Source organism: Macrobrachium nipponense, chromosome 31 (genome assembly GCF_015104395.2).
Source record: "Macrobrachium nipponense isolate FS-2020 chromosome 31, ASM1510439v2, whole genome shotgun sequence".
Lineage (NCBI taxonomy): Eukaryota > Metazoa > Arthropoda > Malacostraca > Decapoda > Palaemonidae > Macrobrachium > Macrobrachium nipponense.
In genome coordinates this window covers 8,913,012-8,932,219 of record NC_061093.1, presented here as the reverse complement: position 1 = coordinate 8,932,219, position 19,208 = coordinate 8,913,012, and the positions used below count along the sequence as shown (strand labels likewise).

Here is a 19,208-nt window from a genome sequence, read left to right as displayed (position 1 = left end):
AAAACCGAAAGGAGGTTGTGGAGAATCCCCACCGATCAGGTGTCCCTTTGGCGGTTTCTGTGACACCCCAGACTGCCAAGGATCGCTATTGTAAAAGCGTCCTGCGTGAGTGTTTTTCGTCGTTGGGATCTTCATCTCCGAGATGTGATTGGAGGGATTCAGATCGATCTCGGCCACTCAAGAGGAGTTGGAAGGCTCCGACTATTGATTCGAGCCCAGAAACTTCCCTAGGGAGTCTCCCTCGGAGTGAAGAAGGCAAGAAGAGCCATTCTTTCAACCAGAGTGAGAAGGAGGCAGGAGGTGGAGGCTATGGACTCCTCCCCTCCTCCTCCCCTCCTCGAAGAGGATAAAGAGGAGGTTACGAAGAGATTCAATGATGGCGATGCAACGAGCAGATTTCGTCTTTTGTAGGAGTTCTGTCAAAGGAGCCTCCTAGAAAAGGAAAGACTTCCCTTCCGATCAAAAGATCCTCCAGAGGTATGGATGGTATCTGCCGCCAGGATCGATACTCCTGCTCGAGGTGAGGTTTCCTGTACGAACCTGGATGAACCTATCACGACTCTGGCACCGGCCAGGAGTGAGGAGTCACCCCAGGTTCCAACCCAGGAGGCAGGAGCCAAGAGCCGGAGGAGAGTCAAGGAGGCAGAGTCAGAGGGGGAAGAGTCATCCAGGCAGGAGGCAGGTGTGGAGTCCAGGAGGCAGAGCCAGGACCAGGATGCAGGAGCAGAGTCAGGAATCCAGAGCCCGATCCAAAGGCAGGATCCGGAGCCAGAGTCCGGATCAAGGAGGCAGGAGTCCGGAGTCAGGAGGCAGGAGTCAGGAGCCAAGAGGCAGGAGTCAGGAGGCAAGAGTCAAGAGCCAGGAGGCAGGAGTCGAGACTCGTTCCTGGAATTTATGACTCTTCTCCAAATAGGAGCTCCTCTCCTTCAGAGCGTAGGAGGGTCTTGGAAGGACTCTCCCTCCAAACGTGAACTTTTCTCCTTCGTCTGATCGAGGTTTAGACGAGTTGTCTGATGACGAACCTCCCTGCTAATGAGGGACTCTCGAGTTATAAGGTCTAGCCTCATTATTGCTTCAAGAGTTTGGAGATTCTCTTAGTCCGGCGGCTCCTCCTTCTCTCGTTCTCTCTTTTTCGAGCTCGGCTACGGCAAAATCTTCGGCCTCCTTTTTTGAAAATGAAGCCTGCAATATCGATGAAGAAGGCACTCCATTCTTTAGATTCTTGGATTGGACAAGAAGAAAGAGTTAGGAAAGACGGTTATTCTGCATGCCTCCTTCCAAACTACATGGAAGAGAGGTATTTGGTATGGGACAGGAGAGACTATGGGTCTTTCTCTGCCTGCCTCTGCAGATGCGGACTTTTCCAACAATTTAGTGGAGGCCCTCTAGACGTCACTCCTTAGATCGGTCAGAGCGACGTGGAGCACTTCGGTGTTGAACCACTTTCTAAAGGGACTTTTTGTCACTTTAGAGGTGTTCAACTTTCTGGATTGGTCACTCGGAGTTCTGGCCAACAAATCTAAAGATCCGGAGTTTCTTAAAAACCCAGAGATTCTCCATAGCGTCCTGTCTTGCATGGACAAGGCAGTACAGGACGGTTCGGGAGAAGTGGCTTCCCTTTTTGGTGGCTGCTGGTCTCCTAAAAAGAGATCAGTATATGGATCCCTATTATCAAAAGGGGTTTCTTTCTCGAGCCAGAGGACTGCTTTATGTTCGCCCCTCTATCGGATCATCTGTTTCCTTCTCAGTTAGTGAAGGATATATCTCGCTCGCTAACTGAGAAGGCGACACAAGATCTACTAACACAAACGTCCAAGAAAGGACGCCCTGTAGTGTCGGCGATTAAGAAGGACTCTCGTCTCCTCAGCAGCCCTTTCGTGAGTACAGCGGCTCGTCCCCCTGCCAGAAAGAAGAGCTCTGACAAGAGAGGAACGGTCTTCCTTTAGCCTTTCCCCAGAAAACCAAATGACTTGTTTGCTCCTTCAAGCACCAGTGGCGCCAGACTCCTGAACTTTGCAGGAGTATGGGCAAAAAGGGGAGCCGACCCTTGGTCAGTGTCGGTCCTAAAGAAGGGATATGTAATCCCCTTCGAGAACAGCCCTCCCCTAACATCTACGCCCTCGGGAACTGTCAGCGAGGTACAGAGACCCTGTAATGAGAAAGACTCTCCTTCAAATGGTGGAACAAAATGTGGGAAAAGGAGGCCATCGAACTTGTGCAGGATCCACACTCCCCGGGATTTTACAATCGCCTTTTTCTAGTACCAAGGCATCGGGGGGGTGGAGACCAGTTCTGGACGTAAGCGCTCTGAATCGCTTTGTTCAAGAAAAAGAAGTTTCGCATGGAAACGTCCGCTTCACAGTAATGTCGGCTCTTCGCTCCCAGGAGATTGGATTGGTCTCTCTGACTTGCAAGATGCATATTTTCCACGTTCCCATTCACCATTTGTCTAAGAAATATCTTCGTTTGTAATAGGAGACAAGATTTTTCAATTCAGGCTCTGTGCTTCGGTCTGTCTACAGCTGCGCAAGTATTCACCAACCTGATGGCGAATGTGGCAAGATGGCTTCACCTAGAGGGAATAAACATCTCCCTCTACTTGGACGACTGGCTGATCAGGGCAAGTTGGAGATTCAGTGCTTGGAGGACTTATCAGTAACAAGGAACATGATAGAATCGCTGGGATTACTCGTGAACCTCGAGAAGTCGCAGCTGATCCCCAGCCAGAGCTTGGTCTATCTGGGGATTCAGATGGATTCTCGGGGTTTTCGAGTATTTCCTTCGCGAGAAAGAATCACTCGAGGTTTGTCGAAAATCTCGAGCTTCTTAGAGAGAAAGAACAGTTCAGCGAGGGATTATCTGAGCCTTTTAGGGACCCTGTCCTCACTAGAAAAGTTCTTCTCTCTGGGTAGGCTTCACCTTCGCCCTCTTCAGTTTTTCCTGAAAGGGGTGTGGAGTTGGAAGACGGGACAACTCTCGACATCTTCCCGCTTCCACAAGAGGTAAAAGATCATTTGAAGTGGTGGATCCTTCCTCTTCAAAAGAACGAAGGCGTATCGCTTGCCCTGCAGAACCCAGACCAAGTGTTATATGCCGACGCTTCGGAGTCGGGATGGGGAGCGACGTTAGGAGCAAGGGAGGTGTCAGGCACCTGGACAAAGGAACAGGTGTCCTGGCACATCAATTGCAAGGAACTAGTGGCCATACACCTAGCCTTAAAGTTCTTCGAAGAGATAGTCAGAGGCGGGTGATACAGATAAACTCGGACAACACCACGGCTCTGGCTTACATACGCAAGCAAGGAGGCACGCACTCTTTCTCCCCTCTTTCAGTTAACAAGACACCTGTTAACCTGGACAGAAGAAAGAGGCATAACTCTCCTCACAAGATTTGTTCAGGCATCAAGAATGTGAGAGCGGGACAGACTGAGCAGGAGGAATAGGTCAGGTCCTTCCCACAGAATGGACTCTACACGAAGAAGTGTGTCGAAGTCTTTGGTCCCTGTGGGGGAGACCTCACATAGACCTGTTTGCGACGTTCCTCTCCAAAAGAATAGAGATCTTTTGCTCTCTAGTGGAAGATCCGAGAGCCTTCGCAATAGACGCGTTTCTCCTGGATTGGTCGGGTGTGGACGCATACGCCTTTCCCCCGTTCAAGATCCTGGGGGAAGTGCTCAGGAAGTTCGTAGCTTCGAAGAACACGAAGTTGACGCTAATAGCCCCATTTTGGCCAGCCAGGAATGGTTCACAGAGGTACTGGAGTGGATAGTGGACTTCCCCAGATCTCTTCCAAACAGACCAGATCTACTCAGACTTCGAGAGGTTTTCATCACAACCTCCCAGTTCTCGCTCGACTGCCTTTCGACTATCGAAAGACTTGTCAGAGCGAGGGGCTTTTCTCGCAAGGCTGCGGGCTCTATCGCTAGAGCCCGCAGAGCTTCGACGAGAAGAATATACAATCAAAGTGGGAAGTCTTTAGGAGGTGGTGTAAGAGTCAGAAGCTGTCCTCCTCCAGTACCTCTATATGAATATTGCCGATTTCCTCCTCTTTCTGAGAGAGGAATCACACCTTTCTGTCTCAACAATAAAGGGATACAGAAGCATGCTGTCTTCAGTATTTAGGAATCGAGGGCTAGATATTGCAAGCAACAAAGATCTACACGATCTAATTAGATCCTTTGAAACTTCAAAGGCAGCTACTCCTAGAACACCTAGTTGGAATCTAGACGTGGTACTGAAATTCCTTTCATCGGATCAAATTCGAGCCTTTACATCTGGCTTCCTTCCGCGACGTCACTAGGAAATGCTTATTCCTGGTGTCTCTCGCTACAGCCAAGAGGACGAGCAAATTGCACGCTCTAGATTCCACAGTGGGGTTCAAAGGAGATGCTGCCATCTGTTCTTTCCAGACAATGTTTCTGGCAAAGAACGAAAACCGTCAAAACCGTGGCCCAGAAGTTTTGAGGTAAAAGGCCTATCTAACCTCGAGGCAGAGAGATAGAGAGGTCTCTCTGTCCAGTGAGAGCTCTTAAATATTATTTAGAGAGAAGAGACAGATGGGAGCTTGTCAACAAGGTCTTTGGTGGGCGGTGAAGAACCCCAAAAGACTCATGTCCAAGAACGCCTTGGCTTTCTTTGTGAGAAGCGTAATTACGGATGCTCACAAGAACTGCTCGGAGGAATCCTTCGGTCTTCTAAAGGTCAAGACCCATGAGTGAGAGCAGTAGTCAACGTCCTTGGCGTTCCAAAAGAATAGTCTCTCAAAAATATCATTGAGACTACATATTGGAGGTGCAATTCCAGTGTTTGCCATCTCATTATCTGAAGGATGTGAGAGTGACCTATGAGAAGTGCTTCTCTCTAGGTCCATTTGTATCAGCAGATACAGTGCTGGGTCTTGGAGCAAAGACTGATCCTTAAATATTGTGTTTTATCGTACATAAACCCTCTTGTCAGATATGTGCTTGGTTTTCTATTAGCAGCTCACTGATGTCGCACGGGAGCATAGTGTCATTGCTGGTAGGGGATCAAAGGGTATGTATGGCTAGTAGAGATACAAAATTTTTTTTTTTTGTATATTTTGTAAATGAACAAGTGTAATTATGTTTCGAGTTTTTGGTTGTTGTAAGGAGTTCGGGGATAACTCCTTGCAATCTTAGAACTAACATGGATGTTAGGATCAGGTGATCGGGATCGGTGTTTGTGCTCCTTGAACAAGGTGTATTGTCATGTTAGTGGAATAGCACCCAATGACAAAGGCCTTTAGGCTCTGCCGAGTAAGTGGATAAGACCCCATTGGCAGACCCACAAGAACTCTTAGCCATAGATCAATATCTCGCTGAGCCTCTTGAGGCTAAGCAGACTCCAAGGCAGTAGCCGCGAAGTCTTCAGCCTAATAAGGTAGGAACCAAGGTTTATTAATACCTACAAACATATGTTGTTTACCTGTCTATTTACAGTAGTTAGCTGTCTCTTACCCACCACCAATGGGTGCTAATAGCAAGTATATATCTGGCAGGGAAGTTGAATGTATAAAAATGATATTGTCATGTTACAATAAAGTTTTATACATACTTACCTGACAGATATATACGATTAATGGCCCACCAGCCTCCCCGCAGGAGACAGGTGGAAGAGAGAAGAATTCTGATTAGAAAACGGGAATGGTTCCTAGTCCTGCCACCCAGGGCAGGGCGGTAGATCACCTGACCTACCGGTAGCGTGTGCCGCGAAATTTTGAAATTCTGTCGGAGACGACGGAGTCTATAGCTAAGTATATATCTGTCAGTAAGTATGTATAAAACTTTATTGTAACATGACAATATCATTTTTTTGCTTCAAGAATGTCTGATTCAAGTGGTTGTGTGAGAGTGTGTGTGAATGTAGGCTGCAGGTGAGGATACCGAAGGCTTCGGTTGATCCTCACACTGTATGCCGTAAATGTAGAGGTTTTGACTGTTCTTTGACTAACACCTGTCATGAGTGTGAGAGGTTGAATGTTGAGGAATGGAAGACTCTAACCTCTTATCTGAAGAAGTTAAGAGAGGGATAGAGTGAGAAGGGTGCATCTAAGAGTGCGGGTAGTACAAGGCCTATTGAGCCTTTTAACGATTCTAACCCTTCTTTAAACTATGCATATGATGCTAATTCTGTATCAGGGCCCTCACAAGCTTTGCATTCAGATTCGGCCTCAGAAATCGCTGATCTGCGAAAGCTACACTTCAGAGGGATGACCTAAATCCAAAATGGCTGCCATGAAAGGTAAGGATTGTGATAGTGACACATTGAGTGAAAGTGAGTGCCCCCAGTGCGACGCTCCCAGGCCTAGACCCTCTTTTCAGGCTCCCATGCCCAGAGGAGAAGAAAAGTCGAAAGCCTTACGGAGGTTGTGGAGAATTCCCCGGTCAGGCGTCCCTTCAGCAGGCTCTGTAGCTCAACAGACTGCTCAGGATCTCTATAGAAAAAGCGTCCTCCGAGAGTGCTTCTCTTCGTCCGCTTCTCCCTCACCTAAACGAGGGTGGAAGGATTCGGACCTTTCCAGGCCCCTGAAAAGGCACTGGAAAGAACCTGTATTGGATTCTAGCCCTGAAAGCTTTTCTGAAGATGCGCCTCCCTCGATCAAGAAAGCTAAGAGGGTTTTGACGTCTCCTGATTTGACAAAACTCCTTCGAGGTCTCCCTCTCCCGTTGAAGAGGACGCCGGAGAGGCTTCCAAGAGGATTCTCTTGGCTGTCCAAGAACAGTTATCCGCCTTGGTAGGAGTTCTTTCGAAGGATCCTCCTCGTAGGAAGGACGTGAGGCTTCCTGTCAAGAAGTCTCGTCTTCCTTCTCCCGCCAGGAGTGAGGCTCCTGTGAGACGTGAGGCGTCTTCTAGGTGTGAGATGTCTCCTGATACTGAGTTTTTACGCCAGATTATAAAGCTCCAAACAAGCGCGAGGCGCCATCCAAGCGCGAGTTTTCTATCAGACGAGAAGCGTCTTATAGAATTGAAGCGTCGGACAACGCGCGAGCAGCCTAACAGGCGCGAGGATTTAGCCAGACGTGAGACGTCAGCCAAGCGCGAGGCGCCAGCCAAGTTGCGAGGATTCAGCCAGGCGCGAGGAGCAGACAAACGTCATCCAAACAGGGATGAAGCGCCAGAAAGGCACGAGGCACCAGCCAGGCGCGAGGGCGCCAGCCAAGCGAGAGGAGCCAACCAGGTGCGAGACGTCTGCTTGATTCATAGGGGCTCCGTACACGCTCTTAGCCCCTCTCCAATTAGGAGTTTGTCTCCCACAGAGAGAGAAATTGGGGAGGAAAGACCCAGACTTGAAGTTGATTTCTCCTTCTGATCCTTCTTGGAAGAAGACTCAGAAGACGAGACTCACGGCAGAGAAGGGCTGTAACTAACTACAAGTTTTGACAGATCTCCTTCTTCAGGAATACGGAGATTCCTCCTTTTTTTGACCCCTGCCGCTCCTCCTTCTCCACGCTCCCTGTTTTTCGTGCTCCAAGACGCCAAAGTCGTCGTCTTTTCTGAAGATGAGGCCGACGATTCCTATGAAGAGAGTCTTCAGTCTCTGGATAGCTGGATGCTAACCAAAAAGGAGTTGGTTAGAACTGTGTTCTGCATGCCTCCGCTAGACTTACGGGCAAGAGAGGTATTTGGTACCAGACTGGGGAGAATATGGGTCTCTCTCCCAGCTTCGGCTGAAAGCTGACTTTTCCAGTCTGGTAGACGCATCCTGGAGACATAGCTACATAATGCACGAATAACTTGGGGTCTTTCGGAGCTGGATCATCTCCTCAAGGGACTCTTCCATGTTTTGGAAGTCTTCAACTTCCTGGATTGGTCCCTTGGGGTGATGGGCAAGAAGGCCCAATGCCTCGGAAGACCTCGATCTGGACGTACTCTCTCGATCTTGTCGTGTATTGACAAGGCGGTACAGGACGGCTCAGGGGAAGTCTTCTTTATTTGGAGCCGTCTCTTGAAGAAGAGTCTGTTTTTAGCGCTTTTCTGACAAAAGCAGTATCTCATTCTCAAAGGGCAGCATTGTTATTCGCTCCCAGGTCTGACTTTTTGTTTCCCTTCGCAGTTGGGTGAGGGGACATTTCCCGTTCGCTGATGGAGAAAGCGACACAGGATCTTCTCCTTCAGTCGTCCAGGAAAAAGAAAACCAGTGGGGTGGGAGAGAAGAAAGGTGCTAATACGCCTCTGCAGCCTTTCGAGGAGGTCCTTCCTCTAGAGCTCCCTCAAAAAGGAAAGCGACTGAGAGGAGAGGTAGAGCTTCTTTCCGTCCCTTTAAAAGGGGAAAGTGAAGCTGCATTCCTCCAAACACCAGTAGGTGCCAGGCTCCTGGGATTTGCGGAAGCCTGGACACTCATCGATACAGAAAGGATACCTCATTCCTTTCCTGGACATCTTCCCCTGACTTCAACTCCGCGGGAATTGTCCGCCAATTACAAGGACCCTTGTGCTGAAGATACTCTTCAACAAATGGCGGATCAGATGTGGGACAAGAGAGCAATAGAACTAGTGCTGATCAAAGCTCCCCCAGGGTTTTAACAATCGCCTTTTCTTGGTTGTGAAAGCCTCGTGGGCTGGAGACCAGTTCTAGACGTCAGCGCTCTGAACAAATTTGTTCAGAAACAGAAGTTCTCCATGGAGACTTCTGCGTCAGTCCTTGCGGCTCTTCGCCAAGGGATTGGATGGTTTCTCTGGATCTCCAAGATGCCTATTTTCACGTTCCCGATTCATCCTTCGTCGAAGAAGTACCTCCATTTCATGACGGGGGGAAGGATCTTCCAATTCAGGGCCTTGTGTTTCGGCCTTCCATGCTCCTCAGGTCTTCACAAGCCTGATGAAAAATGTGGCGAGATGGCTTCACCTGAAAGGTATCAGTATCTCTCTTGTACCTAGACGACTGGCTCATCAGAGCAAAATCAGAGAGACAGTGTTTGGAGGACCTTGCTTTGACACTAAACCTGATCAAGACCTTAGGATTACTCGTGAACCTCGAGAAGTCCCAACTGATCCCAGCCAGAACTTGGTCTATCTGGGGATTCAGATGGATTCTCGTGGTTTCGAGTATTTCCTTCTCAAGAGAGACTAACGAGAGGCTTAGAGAAAGTCTCTCTCTTCTTAGGGAAAAAACGTACTTTGGCGAGGGAATGGTTGAGCCTTTTAGGGACCCTTTCCTCGCTCGAACAGTTCTTTCCTCTAGGAAGACTTTATCTCCGTCCTCTTCAGTTCTTCCTCAGAAGATCAGAAATGGGAACATTAAGACAGGACTTCTTTCGGACAGTTTTCCCATTCCAGTAATGATGAGACGCCACTTGGAATGGGGGTTGCCTCCACTGAAGGAGAACAAAGGTACTTCCTAGAGACTCAGAACCCGAACCATTGTATTGTTTTCCGACGCGTCCGAAAAAGGTTGGGGAGCAACCTTGGGAAAGAAAGAGGTGTCAGGCACCTGGAATGCACTTCAAGTGTCCTGGCACATAAATTGCAAAGAAACTGTTTGCCGTACACCTGGCCCTAAAGAGCTTCGAGCCTTTAGTGACGAACAACGGTAGTCCAACCCAAGTGAATGCGGACAACACAACCGCCCTGGCCTACATTCGAAAGCAAGGAGGGACACACTCGTATGCCATATACGAACTCGCAAGAGACCTTCTTTTATGGACATCCCAGAGGAACATCTCCCTCTTGACGAGGTTTGTTCAAGGAGTAAGGAACGTGAGGGCAGACAGGCTGAGCAGGAGGGAACCGAGGTCCTTCACACCGAATGGACCCTCCACTCAGAAGTTTGTCGGAGTCTCTGGTCTCTTTGGGGGACTCCTCATGTGGACCTCTTTGCCACGTTCCTCTCAAAAAGACTGGAAGTCTTTTGCTCAGTAGTAGAAGATCCCAGAGCTCTAACAGTAGACGCCTTCCTTCTAGATTGGTCTCATGTAGACGTATACGCATTTCCCCCATTCAAGATTCTGGGGGCAAAGTGCTCAGGAAGTTTGTGACATCGAAGGGGACGAAAATGACCCTGATAGCCCCCTTTTGGCCAGCTCAAGAGTGGTTCACGGATGGTGCTGGAGTGGATGGTAGACTTCCCCAGATCCCTCCCACAAAGGATGGATCTTCTCAGACAACCACACTTCGAGAGGTTTTATCAAAACCTCCCGCTCTCGCTCTGACTGCCTTTCGACTATCGAAAGACTTGTCAGAGCGAGAGGCTTTTCTCGCAAGGCTGCAAGCTCGATCGCTAGAGCCCGGAGAACTTCCACTATCCGAGTACCGTCTAAGTAGGAAGTATTTAGAAGGTGGTGCAAGTCGAAGAAGTTGTCCTCCTCCAGTACCTCTGTAACAGAAATCGCCGACTTTCTGTTATTCTTGAGAGAGGAATCTCGTCTCTCCGTAGCCACTATAAAGGGCTATAGGAGTATGCTTTCGGCCGTCTTAGAAATAGAGGCCTAGATCTGGCAAATATAGAGATCTACACGATCTGATTAGATCCTTTGAGACCATTAAGTCTAAGAATACATCTCCCCCTAACTGGAACCTCGACGTGGTCCTGAGTTCTTGTCCTCGGGAAGATTCGAACCTCTGCATATGGCCTCGTTCGTGACCTAACGAGAAAATTTTTGTTTCTTTTGTCACTGGCGACAGCTAAGAGAGTTAGTGAACTGCATGCCCTTAGTGATAAAGTGGGATTCAAACTAGACTCAGCCATCTGTTCATTCAAAGCTTTATTTCTGGCGAAGAATGAAAATCCTTCGAATCCCTGGCGAGAAACTTCGAAGTTAAAGGCTTATTGGGTCTCGCCGGCAGGGAAACTGAGAGGTCTCTTTGCCCAGTATGGGCTCTAAAGTTTTACATGCAGAGAAAGAAACAGTTGGGAGGTTCTAGACAAGGTCTCTGGTGCTCGGTGAAGGATCCTTCAAGACCTATGTCCAAAACGGCTTTAGCCTTTTTTGTTAGGAACGTCATTACCGACTCTCATAAGGCTTGCACGGATGACTCTTTGAAACACTCCTTAGAGTAATAGCTCATGAGGTGAGAGCAGTAGCTACGTCTCTCTCTTCAGAGAAATATGTCACTAAAGAATATCTTGGAAGCGACATATTGGAGGTGTAATTCAGTTTTGCTTTGCTCACTATTTAAAGGACGTTCGTGTGACCTAGACGAGAATGTTTTTCTTTAGGTCCTTTCGTGTCTGCGGGCACAATCCTGGGTACAGGAGCTAACACCAATCCTTTAAATGATGCATAAGTCTAATAGATATGTTCTAGACTTCCTGCTGAGCAGGTGCAGGTGCCGCACGGGCGGCCAGTCACTTTCGTTCAATAAGGAACTCTTGTGATATCTTTTAGTAGATGAGTATCATATTTTTTTTTTAAATTGATGTGTGCGTGTGTAATTTGGTTTTGAGATATGGTTGTTGTGAAGAGTTTGGGGATAACTCTGAGCAATTATTAATACTAACATGGTGGTTAGGATCAGGTGGTCGGGATTGGTTGTGTGCTCCTTCATAAGGTGTGTTGTCATATAAGTGGGATCAGCACCCATTGACAAAGTCCTTTCAGGCTCTGCCGAGTAAGTGGATAAGACCCCTTCGGCAGACCCAAGAACTCTTGGCCATAGATCACATATCTCGCTAAAGTTTCTTGAGGTGATGCAGACTCCTGGGCTACAGCCACAAAGTCTACCACCTATCAGGTAGGAACCAAGGTTTTTTGTACCTACAACATATGTTGTTTACCTGTCTATTCCAGAAATAGCTGTCTCTTACCCTCCACCGAAGGGTGCCAATCAGCTAGTATATATCTGACGGTAAGTTTGATTGTATGAAAATGATTTGTTATGATACAATAAAGTTTCATACATACTTACCTGGCCGATACTATATACGATTAGCCACCCCCCAGCCTCCCCACAAGGAGACAGGTGGAAGAGAGAAAATATGATAGAAAACGGGAATGGTTCCTAGTCCTGCCACCCAGGCAGGCCGGTAGATCACCTGACCTACCTGTAGCGAGTGGCGCGAAATTTGAATTTCTGTCGGGGACGACGGAGTCTTAGCTATGTATATATCTGCCAGGTAAGTATGTATGAAACTTTATTGTATCATAACAATATCATTTTTCCATCATATGAATAACACAAACCATACCATGGATTGAAAATCAACCTTAAAATTTTATCAAAAGCAGCTGTCGATACAAATGTCAGATGGTAGAAGCTTCACTGATAAAGCAACAAGACAATAGGATCGGCCTTTCTAATGGAGCCCTGGGGACTCTGACCATATAGACAGTATCTTCTTAAGGCAACGATGAACCGGATTAAAAGACTATGTACACCTAAGGCCATATCTCCCACTATATATTTTGCAAATATAACTGCTTCTGTCATTCACTACTTGATAAGGGTGGGAGTCAGTCATTGAAATATAGTCCTTAGCTTTAAACTTCAGTGTATTAGCCCTTTTATACTTGACACAAACACACGTAAATAAATTCTTCCTTTATGACAGGATGTGTCTCAAGTATAAAAGGCAATTAAAACTGTATTTCAGTGGACTAACTTCTACCCTTATCAAGTAGTGAATGACAGAAGTTACATTTGCAAAATATATAGTGGGAGGGGTGCGCACCTTAGGTGATGCCTGGAGTCACAGCTAAGCCAATGTTCGTTCTGTTAATTGTCTTAATCCGCTTCATTGTTGCATCAAGGAAGATACGTATATATTGAAACTGTAATATCTTTTAGTGTAATTGCTGCATTTTATATCGATGAAATTACTGCACATCTCTCTATATGAGTTCTTATGGACAAGAGGTGAGTGCAGAGTCCTTGGGGCCACAGATAGGAAAGAGTAATATAAGGACTTTGGCTGGGGGGTGGATGGAGGTGTAAACAGTTGTATGCTCCTTTGATAAAAGGGTACAGGGACATATAGAAATGCCACATAGTTCTTGCTCTGTGAGACTGGTGCAGTTGAGAAGTCAAGCTGCCAAAGTGACATCATGTTGGGGCTCTCGGTAACCTGGCGTTATGTTGTTGCCTCAATAGATTCTGTTTTCTATTAATTCAGCATGTCTTTTTTGTAGGATAAGCTAAGTATATTCCAAGGTGGGCTAAACTGTAGGTGTAAATTAACTTAGGCTTGTATGTATAGAACATTGCTTTTATTTGCATTTCACCTTGTCAACTGTCCTTTTGGGTTTCTTACTCTGGATAACTGAGAGATTATTGTAGCATAGTTAAAGTCATTGAATGTTTGTTTAAAGGCTGAGTTTGATGAATCCATATTTTTACATAAGTCATGACAAATTTAACCATTTTATTGTTGCTGTAAAAGTCATATGTATCTGATGTCTTGCATAATTCAACTGTCAGTGAAGGTCACAAGTTTGAATCTTGTAGATTTGTTATCAGGTTTTTTGAAGCTTAATGCTGCAATCTTAACAGGTCAATGATGTGGTGAATGTATATGAAGAGGTAGATGAACGCGAGTACTCCAAACGTCGTCAAGATCGACTAGAGGATGGACTGGATTATTGATGATGGTAGTAATATTTTTCAATGAGTAAATCTATAATACTGTACCTGTTAGTGCCTGTATTTCCTGAGGTACAGCATTCAAAAGGGTGAAGAAACATTTGGTATTTTAATTTAATGAAGGTGCTTCTCTTTAGCACAGTTGTTAATACCATGCTGTATTTATAGTCCTTATTTGAATCATCACAACCCTGTTAATCATAAAATATACCCAACTTTACGGTGGGTGAATTTTCTTGGATAATGCTCCAAGAAATAAAAAAAGTACTCAGAATTGACACCAGTGCTGCTTAGATCTCTGGGTATCCCACCATTCAGATTTTATTTATCCATATATTAGTTTCTGGATTGCTGGCTCTAGCTTGGACTTCATCATGACATGCTAATTTTTCTCTGGATTTTGAATTGATCTGTACAAATTTCTTGTAATTTTCATTGATTAGAGTATAGATAAAAGTGGATGTTTAACATCTTTCAGGAGTTTATAAATTTTTGGTGTAATATTAACTTAATAAAACCTAAACTAATTAGTGGAAGTAAGTTATTTGTGCCAGCCTCAAGATGAGAGCATGACATGCATTTGTAAATCTTGAACAGGAATTTAACATAGTAGTGAGACTAATAAATATGATCATGCCATGCTGTCTGCATTTATAATTCACTAAAGTGGTTTGAGGCTTCTTGGTGTTTGTGATTGGTCATTTAGACACAAGATTTAGGTATGGTTTACATGGGTTCTTCCTTGATGGTGCTATCCCATTATTGTCATGATTAATTCTCTCCATTCTTAATTACCTGTCATTTTTCTTAAAAACTTCTTTTATGTCTTGTCTGTATAACAATTTTGTTTTGCTTAGCAACCGCGTAAGCTGATATGGTCTGTATTTATGAATCCTTGCTCTGTTTAACAATAAGCTCTTAAGCATGAGATAAAACTAAAAATGATAAATGTTTTAGTTGCTAATGTTCTAGTAATGCTTTCTGCATAGTAATGATTTGTATTTTGCATAATATCAGTTATATTTTATCTTCAGTACTCTGTATAATAACTTTTTATCCAATTGCAGATATCGGTGATTTGTTTGATTTTTATGTGTGAGCTACATAATTTAATTTGTATTTCAGTGTCTTACCTAGCAATTACATAGCTGTAGGTTCCCTACCTCGTCAGACCAAAGTTCAAAATTCACAGTGATGCTGCCATTGCTAGTGTAGAGGTGACAGGGATCCGCCCATTTTCTGGACCAACAGGTATGACAACATAGCTGATCCAGTTCGTTTTCTGCTGGCTCCTGAGTAACCTCGGTGGTTCTGAGCAACAGACCTTACTTCATCTTGTTGGATGGTCATATCACTTTCCCGTTTTTTGGTGAAAGTATTCAGTTCATGTGGCTTCGTTTTTGAACTCAGCTTAGCTTTCTTGTGTCTTTTTGCTGTATTGTCTGACTCGAGTAATGGAGTGAGGTTCGGTGCTGAAGGGTTCAGAACTAGGTTAATGGAAGCAAATATGATTCTCATTCTAGATGTATCAGGTTTAGGGGACAGGATTTGCTGTAAAGAACTTATGTGTCCTGAATATCAGGGATGGGATGAGGAAAAATGGAATATGTTTATTTCTCATTCTGAGAAGGTATTAAGGATAGAAAGAGGAAGGCAGCTCTTATAGTTGAAAGTAAAGCTTGTTTAGCCTCTTTCCCTTTAGCAGCGGAGAATCTTATTTCTTCTCCTCCTTCCCATGCTATGTCTCCCATCTTAAGGCCTCTTACACCTTTGCCTTTGACTCCTTGGGGCTTTCCAGGTTACACAAATGGAGCAGGATTACTAATGGGAACAGATTTGAAGGATCAGTGAATTAAACTAAGATTTTCCTTAACTTAATATATTCCTTAATATTACAGTTCACAACTTAATCTAATTATTCTCTAATACCTAACTTAACATTACCCGACCACCTACAAATGTAAACTTAATTCCTTAATCCTAATCTTGCAATGATAATGCTTGGACTTTGATTTTCCTTGTGTCAGCAGCTCCTTTGGCAGAGAGCCTCTGATTGTTTTCTTTTCCAATTCCTGAAGAATTTGTTATTTCCAGCTGCTCATAAGGGGTGCCATAGACCTGAAACCGTTGACCTACCCCCAATTGGTTTGCTCAGGAACTACAACCAACTGGCAAAACTGTCTCTCAGCTACACCATGGAGCGTAGGTGAAGGGGAGCCTCAGCTCTCACTCATTCCTATTCAATACAAGTACTGCATTGAAAAAAAGAAAGACCAATATTAATCAACAATCCCTCACCAACAAGAACAACACAAATATAATAAATAAAAAACTGAATCCTAAAAACTAGTTAAAAAATTGCTTAACCTAAACAACCTAATATAATAACAAAATAAAAAAAAATAAAACATTCATTCACACAAACCAATTTCTTCTATACTACCACATCCTGTACCAGCTTCCCTTGCTGCCTTTTCCAGCATTATTGCCTGCTTTGAGTCAAGGTTGAGAATGTTTTGGTTTCCTTGCTAATATGGTTACAAAATTAGGTCTTTCGGTTAAACATCCTTTATTGCGAAATTCTGTCGGTGCTAATGTCAAGTGCAAAATGATAGTGCAGTGCATTTTGAGGGGGTGGGGGACTTCCGACTCGCCTGATGAGTGAGGTATTGGCACCAGCCAGGCGTTTGGAATTAGTTCAGTCGATGTGCCACCCTTTGACAGCTCGCTCGGACTCCTGCTTCCCGGGTTGAAGTCAACAGCCGGATTTGGTAACTCTGCTGAACATCCGATGCCTTTTCCTCCCCATTCTTCACAGTTACACAGGAGGACTCATCTACGACTCCACTTATACTTGTCCAATTTTGGAGATTGGTTAATGATTCATAAAGGGAAGACTCCTGCCTTTTAAGAGTGGGATCAATCATTATCGCTGATTTCTTCCGATAAGAGGAACCCAATCATGATTCTTCACTTGCCTCTGCTTATTGGTGAGGTTCCTTCTGGGGACAATTTTCCAGATTTCGTTGTGCCAGCTCCACCTAGTTCACCAGCTTTACATTTCTCATGAGAAGAAATTGGCTGATTCGTTGTCTTCCAAAGTTGGTTCTTTCCTCTTCCTCAAAGAGGTTCTTTCAGGAAGTGAAAGAATGCTGGTGCTCTGTTAAAAAACCCCTCCAGACCTCCAGCCAAGATTGCAATCTCATTCTTTTTGAGGGATGTGATTTTAGAATCACCAAAATTCAAGAGGACCTTTTGCCCATTCTGAAAGTTAAGGCTCATGAAATTAGAGCAGTGGCCGCCTCATTCGTGTTAAAGACAATATACAGGCAGTCCCCGGTTATCGGCAGGGGTTCCGTTCCTGAGGGGGTGCCGGTAAGCAAAAACCGCCATTAACCAAAACTCAGCAATTTATGGTGCTGTTAACCGATTATCGGCACCGTAAGCACCATTATGGTGCTAGATGAGCGCCATAAAACTGGATCGCTGATAACCGATCCCTGGTTATCAGCAGAGTGCTGATAAGCGAAAAACTGCCATTAACCGAAACTTAGCAATTTATGGTGCTTATGGTACCAATATCCATTGAATGGCACTTCTGTTAGGTATGTTATGGCGCTGATAACTGGAACTCAGTGCTGTATGGCACCATAGATCGCTGATTTTATGTCTAGCCCCATAAACCTGATCGCCATTAACCGAGTCCGCCAATAACCACGGACTGCTTGTAGTACTCAGTTGTAGGTTTGTTTTTGGATGCTGTTGCATTTTTTTAATATTTGTTCAGTAAGAACTTGTAAGGTAAGTGTTATTGACCCTCATGATATGGTTTTTTTGAGGGAAAGGTTTTGATTGGACAACTACTCCATATGAATCATAGTTGAACAAAATAGGGTAATTGATTGGGAATGGAGAGAGCTTTTTAGGTTGTAGGAAATAGCTATAGAGGATAATACTTATAAGACTTAAGTTAGAGGGATGTATGTCTTGTATGCTTCTCCATTTAGTAAATGGGTTAGGTCTCCTGCTGCTTCTCTTTGATCTGTTACTCCAATGAGCTTCTCATTGATTGAGGGCATTAGATTTGGTAAGATTGAGTCTTTTTTTTTTTTTAGGTTCACTAGGCATAAGTTTTGGGAGATATTATTATTATTATCATTAGTTTTCTTTTCTCTGCTACCTTCCTGAGAGTCTCAGTAAGGTTAGGTTGTTTCCCACATTGGAGGAAGGGTCAACAGCCCTTCTTTTTTCTTTACCTTGTCCTTGGCACATTCTGCCTTACTCCTTTGTCGCTGGAGTGACAGGGAACTGGAACACGTTAGAAAGTGGGTGCGGATCTGTGCCCCTTGTCCTCTTCTCTTCCTCTTTGTTCTCGTAGCAAGCACCAGGTCTGGCATTAGTGGCACCAGTTCTAGCACCAGAATTCATTCTCAGATAAAAATAAGCGAGTCTCCTGATGTTTTTCCCCTCTTCAGTTTTATCATATCGGATCAGTTTAGTAGCAGTGATGGTTCATCTCTTTCTAATAGTATTCAAGTGAGTTTAAGCTGCCTTGTTTAATGCTAGCTTAAATATCAGTTAGGTTTTAGCGAGAAGCCTAGACTGTCTTTGAGCTTTCCTGTGTACAGTGTTGTGGATTTTTTTGGCCAACCTCGCAATTTTGATGCCAACCTTTGGTTCGGTTGGTTAGCATATCAGGTTCTTGGGGAGGGAAAAACCCAAAAAACCCTACTTCCCTAAATGCAAACCTATAATGCAGCCATTTCCTCCTTTTCCCTCTGGAAGGGAAGGATAACTTTCACCCCATCCATCCTCCTCCAGCTGCAGTTAGGTATGAAAGAAGGGGAAACGATTAGAGAGGGATACTATGTGAATATTCCATTATTTTGACTCACATTTAGAAGGAGCTGCTTGTATCACCCATTGGGTGAAAACCATAGACTTATCAGGCAACGATACTGTCTTACCTTCTCTTTCAGATCTCTAATACCTCTAGCCTTCCAGGGAGGGACCAGTCTCCTCAGTTTTTTACAGTTGCCTCCCTTATTTGAGAGGGCAGCTGTGACTGGAGTTGGGTCTGTGAACTCTCACCATGAGGAGGAAGTGCTACATACTCTCTTTGATGTAATGGTTGCATGCTGTGCTGTAGTTCATCATAGAGAATGTCTTAGTGCTTAGATCTGATAAACACTTTCAAGTTTGTCCATCAAAACTCTTGTCTTCTATGGGGCTGTAGATTTTTAAACTCGGTTTGGTCTGAAGACAGCTCCGTAGCTGGTAATTAGGTTCCCACTTTGTCAACTTAGACTTTTACCAGATGTCCACTACTGTACTCTATCGGCCGGTTCATGGTGAAAAGGGTAGGGCACATGAAATATTCCAACTCAAGTTCTATGGTATTTGAAGGTAGCTTAAGGTATACAATGTTAAATATAATTAGTTCCTGATAAATTTTTGCCGATTATTAAAAGCCCTCGTAATTTTAACAACTTTTAACAATGATAAAACAACATGTTTTTTCTTAAATGTTGGCAAAAAAAATTTTCCAGGACTGCCTGCTCCTGTCCTTATGTTTTGTTTAGACTGAACCTCAGGGCATAAAGACGTTGAAGTGCCGGGATTAAACCCCGTACTGGGAAAGGTAGTTGCTTAAACATCCTTCATGCTGGTACC

General features: G+C 44.7%; 1 protein-coding gene across 1 annotated transcript in view; it reads left to right on the top strand.

Moving 5' to 3' along the window:
- Positions 1–19,208, top strand: part of LOC135206463 (DNA polymerase alpha catalytic subunit-like) — a 92,986-nt gene that overhangs the window by 64,984 nt on the left and 8,794 nt on the right. The window contains exon 3 of the mRNA XM_064237838.1: positions 13,446–13,543. Coding sequence (XP_064093908.1) covers positions 13,446–13,538 — 93 coding nt within the window. The 3' untranslated portion in view covers positions 13,539–13,543. The remainder of the gene's footprint in view (positions 1–13,445; positions 13,544–19,208) is intronic.